Here is a 9,293-nt window from a genome sequence, read left to right as displayed (position 1 = left end):
TCAATCAGATTTAAAGAAAAACGAACGAATAAAGGTTATTGAGGCTCAGTTCCGTCCGGCCCCGAAGGTAGGGGGGGGGGGGGGGGGGGGAGGGGTGCGGCGAGCGAGAAGATTCCGGGATAGAGAAGAAAGGAAAAACCAGGGGAAGTTACGTGGATTTCACTGTACACGCTTTCCGCATCAAGGTCTATCGCGACATAACCAGTCATGTTTTTCCATCTTTGTTCCATCTGTGTTTTAAGCGATTGCCATCCAACAGTCCGGGACGACGAGGCCCTCACGATAACAGGCCGTAGGGTAATTTTTGAATTTTCGCTAAGACAACGCGAGCCGTTGATGGCTTGGCGGGCAAGTCACGAGCGCGCTTATCTGACCCCGCCAATTGTAGGCGGGATAGCGTTTATCTCAGCCAACTCACGGCCACGCAACTCTCTTCTTGCTAAGACCGAGGTTGACTTCCACGAGGGCAGTTGACTTCCACGAGGGCAGTTGACTTCCACGAGGGCAGTTGTCTTCCACGAGGGCAGCTGTCTTCCACGAGGGCAGTTGTCTTCCACGAGGGCAGCTGTCTTCCACGAGGGCAGTTGACTTCCACGAGGGCAGTTGACTTCCACGAGGGCAGTTGACTTCCACGAGGGCAGTTGACTTCCACGAGGGCAGTTGACTTCCACGAGGGCAGTTGACTTCCACGAGGGCAGTTGACTTCCACGAGGGCAGTTGTCTTCCACGAGGGCTTCTGTCTTCCACGAGGGCAGTTGACTTCCACGAGGGCAGCTGTCTTCCCCGAGGGCAGTTGACTTCCACGAGGGCATTTGACTTCCCCGAGGGCAGTTGACTTCCACGAGGGCAGTTGACTTCCACGAGAGCCTTTACAACTAAACTCAACTCGCCTCCGTCACAAGGCTGAGTCCGCCAGCGACGCCCCTGCACCAGCACCAAGCCTTATCAGGACATCCGATCCTTTCTCGAACTGAAAGGTATCCTCCAGCAATCCTTTGTCGGATATGAATCTGATGACCCAGGGCGCGGAACGACGTGGTCCTTGACCCCTAGAAAGGCGGGGAAATGCTTGCTTACGCCATTACCGAAGCTACACCCCCGCCCCCCGCCCTTTCCTTCTTCCCCCAGAAGTGATAACGCAATTAAAAAAACAACAAAAAACGAGAATTTTGAAAAGTGTTCTGTTTTTTTCTAAAGAACACAAACACATATCAGTATGAAAATAGAACAAATAGATTAACATTCCTTTTTTTTTGTGTGTGTGATTCAACGAACTGGATTAGTGAAATCGATCGATCGCTCATTTAATTATACGAAAAGTGAGTTTATTATCTTTAGTTCTCAGCCTGTTGCGATTTATTTTATCACATTTACACAAAAGATTTCCTATTGGGACAATCAAGTGAATTTAATTGCATATATGGCCATAAGGGAAAGTTAATTGGGAAAGTCTGTAGCGTTTGTGAAATTTGTATTTCTAGTTATACTTTTTTATTATTCCAATAACAATAACAAGTTGAATCTTTCTCTTGAAATCACCTTTTCTCTGCAGAATGAGTGTGTAATAACATGAGGAATCTCCTAACCATTGACCTCAAGAGGAATAATATTTAGTTTATTATATTTCTAATACAGATGCTCCACGTGCTCGCCCCCCCCCCCCCCCACTCACGCTTGGGAATTATGTAGCTCTATCTCCTTGTTTATGTAAAGTTTAGAATATGTAGTAAATCATACTTTGGGATACAGGAGTAATCAGTGCACTTATTGCTACAATGAGTCTATTTGCCTACATTTAAATTTACTCATTACTTACGTCGGATAGATTGAAAAAACGTAAATATAGAGTAAATTAATGAATAATTAAGGGACATTTGTAAGATTAACTAGAGACAGGAGGGCAGGTAACGTTTACATATGTTTAATAGTACATTTTCTCGTGTTTTGACATTTAATTTATTTCAACTACAACGAATTAAATAAATTTCTGATTTTCTTTTTTAATTCTTAGCAACGAATATGTCACATTTTTGTGATTATTTCTTGGTGAATTTCACGAGTCTGTTACTCTGGAGCTTACGAGTTTTGTTTCACTCACTCTGTATTATATATATATTTTTTAACTCGTTTATTCTTAGCTAGTTTGCTTAACTGTATCACGAATTCCATATCATCTTACTACAAGTCCAGTAGTGTCCAGGCGATAATTTGGGTTCGGATAAAATCATCCAGTGAGCCATTGGGTAGTCTCTGTCTTTGTACCCATCGGTCACAGAGCATGAAAAACCCAAGAGAAATATGTTTTAAATTGGCCCATTGGCGCTGGATCTAGGCAAGTAACTTAATGATTGTAATGACTTCAATTTGAATTTTCAACGCCTGCTTCTACGCTACATTTTCTTATCAATTTATGCGTTAGTTCACAGAGTCGGTTCGAATAAATGCGTTTAAAAGAGTACCTCGTCCTACGGATACGGTGTTAGGTTAGCATGTAACACCTAAGCAATTCGTTCTAGTCGTATTGTTTGTATTTTGAGTGTATTTTGAGTCCATAATCGTTGTAGGACATTAGAATTTGGTTAGAAGCATTAGTCGCCGATCAAGCATATCCATTTTTAGAGTCTTTTGCATGACCTGGGTAAACCTAGGCGATACCATGCGATTCGTGAGTTGTTGTCCCTTGGATTTCAAGAGTGTTCATGACAGGAATTGCAGAGTGGAGCGGACCTTGTGTTGTTTCTCCGTCTCAGTTCAAGTCTTCGTCGTAGGACAGGTGGACACAATTCTCCGTTGATCAAGCGTAATGTAGTCTGACATGCATGACTTGGTATATATTTGGTCCCCGGTAAAACGATATTTTGTAGCAAATTCAAGATTACAAGAATGGTAGGATTATGCGGATGTAGCTGAGCTGGGAATCCTACCGTCCATGTAGCTATGACAGGAAGCTGTCATGTCTCCATTTTCATTCACTGTGCTTTAGTTGAACATCATTCTATGTTAATTTCAATGTGGTAGTTGAATGAATTTTGTGTAGTCATTGTTGCTAGTTGCTTATTGATATTAGGAACGCTCAGTTGTCGTATTTGTGATATATTTTATATAGTCACTTACTCACATACTCTCACTCTTACTCAAACACTCACTTACTCATTCACTCACTAGCTCACACATGCAAACACAAAAGACACTCCGACTCTTTCATGCACATAACACATCTTGCTTTAGGACTTCCATGCGCAGAATCAAAAGTGTAATTCCTTGTAATTGCAGAGGGTTGCTGTGTTGTAGTTGTCATAGGCGATAGTTGATATTCTATTCGAGAAAAGTCGCGGTAAAAATGTTTACGTTGCCCGCAATCATTATATTTCACCGTAGTGTTGCCATCGTGATAATGATAAGGATAAGCTAGATTTGCGGAACAGATGCTTCGCTGGGCTTATCTGCACTGAGGTGAGCTCACCTGTGTCAGCGTGTCCTGACCTGTGAGAGTGTGCTAATAAGTGCTGACTCGATCTGAGCTTGGTCCTTACCCAATGTAGTGCCCAGGCATGGTTAACCGCCAGGCGACAGTGGAAACTCACGAATTTGGACGGGGCTTGATCTGCCGACCATGGGGATGGGAGGTCGGCACGCTACCGTTGTACTACCAGATGGCTATAGTGACAAATTAATAGAACGTTATGCTCAATATTTATTTATTTTTCACATTGTTGCATTCTTATTTCTCTTTTTTGGGACGGTCAGTAGTTCAAGTGAATCCTTACAGATTACTGCTACAAACTCAATATCTGTTTCTTCTTTGAAACTGAAAAGAAGAAGAAGAAAAAAGAAAACGCAATCTCAGTTAAATAAATTAAAAGCGATATCTTATATTGTTGTATTCTTCTCTCTCTATTCTTTGAGATGGTTAGTAGTTCGAGTAAGTCCTTGCAATGCTGCTGCCGTCTCCCTTATCTATTTCTGTTTTTTTTAAGATATTAAAAAAAGACAACACTCAATTTAACATAAAATAAAATGTGTAAATTTGTAAAATGGCTTAATGTTACACACTCCCTATCTTCTATGTTGGCTTCTTTCTTTTTTCTCCTATTATCTTAACCCTTGTATGTCTGGCGTTGGCCTTGAAGCTTAGTACACTTATGCAGAATGCCCCAGAATGCAGCTAGAAGTGCGCCGCCTTCCAAGATGCCGTGGAAGTAGCCTAGGACTGAGATCGCTTACGGAAATGCCGAATCGCCAAGTATGGCCTTGGAGCCGGAGAGGACCTGAATCTTCTCAGCAATTAGCTGGTACACTCAAGTACCATTAGAAGGGCGCCACATGCCCACGGACCAGCAGCTGAGGACCATGAGGATGACAGGAAGTGCAGACAAAGATGATGGCCAGACGTAGTTGCATGCTCCAATTCATACTAGTCGAGGACCAGATGCCCTGTGAAAATGGCGGACATCAACCAAAGGAATGGAACGCAGAACACCGCAGCGACGTATGAGTTACGAGAGCCAGCTCCAGCGCTATAGGTGAACCTCCCGAGGATCCCAAGCCAGTAAACCGAACTCCTAGGATGTGAATAAAGGATTAGATTACGACCTCGACATCTGGACTGGAGGACGCCTTAGACCATCCAAGTTCAGACAATTGCTTAAAGAAGATTTTGCCTTAAGGACAAGGTGATGGTAGGTGGTCGAGCGATGTAAGACCAGTAAACATGTCTTGTTTTAAGATTGCCACATGGAGGGCATAGCCGCTTCTTAAAACGTGGGTAGCGCCACTTATCCTCTGAACACCGCCCCAGACAGTAGTTCACTCGTGACCTCTGTGTAGGGCAGCCCTCCCTACCAGCCAGCCGTGCAGACCAAGTCCAGACCTCTACAGGATTGTCAGGTTATCCAAGGATGGGACTTCAGATGCTCGAAGTCTGAAGCCTCTGCACGCGTCTTCACTACCGTTACATCTCAATCATTATGTATCGGTGTTGTATCCTGCTTCTTCACCCAATAAAGTGTGACAAGTTGATTGCTATTTCCCTGTTCCATCCTGGTGTTTGTAAGGTGCTCTGAACGATCCAAGCATAGTAACTCATTATAGAGAGAGAGAGAGAGAGAGAGAGAGAGAGAGAGAGAGAGAGAGAGAGAGAGAGAGAGAGGCGATGGGGGGAGAGAGAGAGAGGAGAAAGCCTCATCGAGAAAGAGAGACAGAGCAGAGGCGAGAGCGATATGAGTAGATATATTATAATATCGGATCTATCGCTCTCCGCTCTCCTTCTCTGTCTCTACTTTCTCTTTCTGCTCTTTCTACTCTTTTCCTCCTCCGCGTTTCTCTCTTTCTCTCTCTCTCTCCTCCTCCTCTCTCTCTCTCTCTCTAAGGCGTTCCTGCCAGTTCCAGATGGACGAGGGTCGTAATCCGTATCCATTATCACATCCTAGGTTCCGGTGTCCTACTGCTCTGGGATCCCTCGGGAATTCACCCCATAGCGCTGGAGCTGGCTCCTCGTAACTCATACGTCGCTGGGGCGGTGTTTCTGCGTTCCATTCCTTTGGTTTTATTGTCACGCCTTTTCACAGGAGATCTGGTCCTCGCTAGTATTGAAATTTGTGCATGCAACTTACGTCTGGCCTTCACTTTGTCATGCCTTCCTGGCATCCTCTTGGTCCTCGTCTGCTGTCCGTGGTCAGGTGGCGCCAACTTCGATGTAAATTGAGTAGGACCACTTGCGAATTTTGCTGAGCCTCAGTTCCTCTCCGGCTCCAAGCCCATACTTGTTGCGATTCGGCTGGTCCGGTATTAGTCGATCTCAGTCCTAGCTACTTCCACGGCAGCTTGAATGAACGCCACGTCATCTAGCTGCATTCTGGGGCATTCTGCATAAGTGTACTAAGCTTCAAGGCCAACGCCAGACATACAAGGGTTAAGATAATAGGAGAAAAAAGAAAGAAGCCAACATAGAAGATAGGAAGTGTGTAACATTAAGCCATTTTACAAATTTACATATTTTATTTTATGTTAAATTGAGTGTTGTCCTTTTTTTAATATCTTAAAAAAAAAAAACAGAAATAGATAAGGGAGACGGCAGCAGCATTGCAAGGACTTACTCGAACTACTAACCATCTCAAAGAATAGAGAGAGAAGAATACAACAATATAAGATATCGCTTTTAATTTATTTAACTGAGATTGCGTTTTCTTTTTTCTTCTTCTTCTTCTTTTCAGTTTCAAAGAAGAAACAGATATTGAGTTTGTAGCAGTAATCTGTAAGGATTCACTTGAACTACTGACCGTCCCAAAAAAGAGAAATAAGAATGCAACAATGTGAAAAATAAATAAATATTGAGCATAACGTTCTATTAATTTGTCACTATAGCCATCTGGTAGTACAACGGTAGCGTGCCGACCTCCCATCCCCATGGTCGGCAGATCAAGCCCCGTCCAAATTCGTGAGTTTCCACTGTCGCCTGGCGGTTAGCCATGCCTGGGCACTACATTGGGTAAGGACCAAGCTCAGATCGAGTCAGCACTTATTAGCACACTCTCACAGGTCAGGACACGCTGACACAGGTGAGCTCACCTCAGTGCAGATAAGCCCAGCGAAGCATCTGCTCCGCAAATCTAGCTTATCCTTATCATCATCACGATGGCAACACTACGGTGAAATATAATGATTGCGGGCAACGTAAACATTTTTACCGCGACTTTTCTCGAATAGAATATCAACTATCGCCTATGACAACTACAACACAGCAACCCACTGCAATTACAAGGAATTACAATTTGATTCTGCGCATGGAAGTCCTAAAGCAAGATGTGTTATGTGCATGAAAGAGTCGGAGTGTCTTTTGTGTTTGCATGTGTGAGCTAGTGAGTGAATGAGTAAGTGAGTGCTTGAGTAAGAGTGAGAGTATGTGAGTAAGTGACTATATAAAATATATCACAAATACGACAACTGAGCGTTCCTAATATCAATAAGCAACTAGCAACAATGACTACACAAAATTCATTCAACTACCACATTGAAATTAACATAGAATGATGTTCAACTAAAGCACAGTGAATGAAAATGGAGACATGACAGCTTCCTGTCATAGCTACATGGACGGTAGGATTCCCAGCTCAGCTACATCCGCATAATCCTACCATTCTTGTAATCTTGAATTTGCTACAAAATATTGTTTTACCGGGGACCAAATCTATACCAAGTCATGCATGTCAGACTTAGTTACGCTTGATCAACAGAGAATTGTGTCCACTTGTCCTACGACGAAGACTTGAACTGAGACGGAGAAACAACACAAGGTCCGCTCCACTCTGCAATTCCTGTCATGAACACTCTTGAAATCCAAGGGACAATAGTTCACGAATCGCCTGGTATCGCCCAGGATTACCCAGAACATGAAAAAGAAATGGATATGCTTGATCGGCGACTAATGCTTCTAATCAAATTCTAATGTCCTACAACGATTATGGACTCAAAATACACTCAAAATACAAACAATACAACTAGAACGAATTGCTTAGGTGTTACATGCTAACCTAACATCGTATCCGTAGGGCGAGGTACTCTTTTAAACGCATTTATTCCAACCGACTCTGTGAACTAACGCATAAATTGATAAGAAAATGTAGCGTAGAAGCAGGCGTTGAAAATTCAAAGAGAAGACATTACAATCATTAAGTTACTTGCCTAGATCCAGCGCCAATGGGCCAATTTAAAACATATTTCTCTTGGGTTTTTCATGCTCTGTGACCGATGGGTACAAAGACAGAGACTACCCAATGGCTCACTGGATGATTTTATCCGAACCCAAATTATCGCCTGGACACTACTGGACTTGTAGTAAGATGATATGGAATTCGTGATACAGTTAAGCAAACTAGCTAAGAATAAACGAGTTAAAAAATATATATATAATACAGAGTGAGTGAAACAAAACTCGTAAGCTCCAGAGTAACAGACTCGTGAAATTCACCAAGAAATAATCACAAAAATGTGACATATTCGTTGCTAAGAATTAAAAAAGAAAATCAGAAATTTATTTAATTTGTTGTAGTTGAAATAAATTAAATGTCAAAACACGAGAAAATTTACTATTAAACATATGTAAACGTTACCTGCCCTCCTATCTCTAGCTAATCTTACAAATGTCCCTTAATTATTCATTAATTTACTCTATATTTACGTTTTTTCAATCTATCCGACGTAAGTAATGAGTAAATTTAAATGTAGGCAAATAGACTCATTGTAGCAATAAGTGCACTGATTACTCCTGTATCCCAAAGTATGATTTACTACATATTCTAAACTTTACATAAACAAGGAGATAGAGCTACATAATTCCCAAGCGTGAGTGGGGGGGGGGGGGGCGAGCACGTGGGGCATCTGTATTAGAAATATAATAAACTAAATATTATTCCTCTTGAGGTCAATGGTTAGGAGATTCCTCATGTTATTACACACTCATTCTGCAGAGAAAAGGTGATTTCAAGAGAAAGATTCAACTTGTTATTGTTATTGGAATAATAAAAAAGTATAACTAGAAATACAAATTTCACAAACGCTACAGACTTTCCCAATTAACTTTCCCTTATGGCCATATATGCAATTAAATTCACTTGATTGTCCCAATAGGAAATCTTTTGTGTAAATGTGATAAAATAAATCGCAACAGGCTGAGAACTAAAGATAATAAACTCACTTTTCGTATAATTAAATGAGCGATCGATCGATTTCACTAATCCAGTTCGTTGAATCACACACACACAAAAAAAGGAATGTTAATCTATTTGTTCTATTTTCATACTGATATGTGTTTGTGTTCTTTAGAAAAAAACAGAACACTTTTCAAAATTCTCGTTTTTTGTTGTTTTTTTAATTGCGTTATCACTTCTGGGGGAAGAGGAAGGGGGGGGGGGGTGTAGCTTCGTAATGGCGTAGCAGCATCCGCTCTAGGGGCAGGACCACGTCTTCCGCGCCCTGGGTCATCAGGATTCATCCGAGTTGCTGGAGGATACCTTTCAGTTCGAGAAAGGATCGGGATGTCCTGATAAGGCTTGGTGGTGCAGGGGCGTCGCTGGCGGACTCAGCTGTGACGGGCGAGTTGTAAAGGCTCTCGTGGAAGTCAACTGCCCTCGTGGAAGTCAACTGCCCTCGTGGAAGTCAACTGCCCTCGTGGAAGACAACTGCCCTCGTGGAAGTCAACTGCCCTCGTGGAAGTCAACTGCCCTCGTGGAAGACAACTGCCCTCGTGGAAGTCAACTGCCCTCGTGGAAGTCAACTGCCCTCGTGGAAGACAACTG

General features: G+C 42.5%; 1 protein-coding gene across 1 annotated transcript in view; it reads right to left on the bottom strand.

Moving 5' to 3' along the window:
* LOC147466658 (uncharacterized) overlaps positions 1-3,298 on the bottom strand; it is a 17,058-nt gene extending 13,760 nt beyond the window's left edge. Inside the window, exons 1-3 of the mRNA XM_086534949.1 lie at positions 3,171-3,298; positions 2,925-2,977; positions 419-941 (exon numbers count right to left, since the gene is read on the bottom strand). Of these exons, the coding sequence (XP_086391075.1) occupies positions 419-941; positions 2,925-2,977; positions 3,171-3,298 (704 nt within the window). The remainder of the gene's footprint in view (positions 1-418; positions 942-2,924; positions 2,978-3,170) is intronic.
* Between the last annotated feature and the right edge of the window lie 5,995 nt (positions 3,299-9,293).

The sequence above is a fragment of the Penaeus japonicus genome, unplaced genomic scaffold (genome assembly GCF_977035675.1).
Source record: "Penaeus japonicus unplaced genomic scaffold, GWHDUDI00000001_assembly GWHDUDI00000042, whole genome shotgun sequence".
Taxonomy (NCBI): Eukaryota; Metazoa; Arthropoda; class Malacostraca; order Decapoda; family Penaeidae; genus Penaeus; species Penaeus japonicus.
Note: the sequence above shows the minus strand (reverse complement) of the source record. Positions and strands in the feature narration are given on the sequence as shown.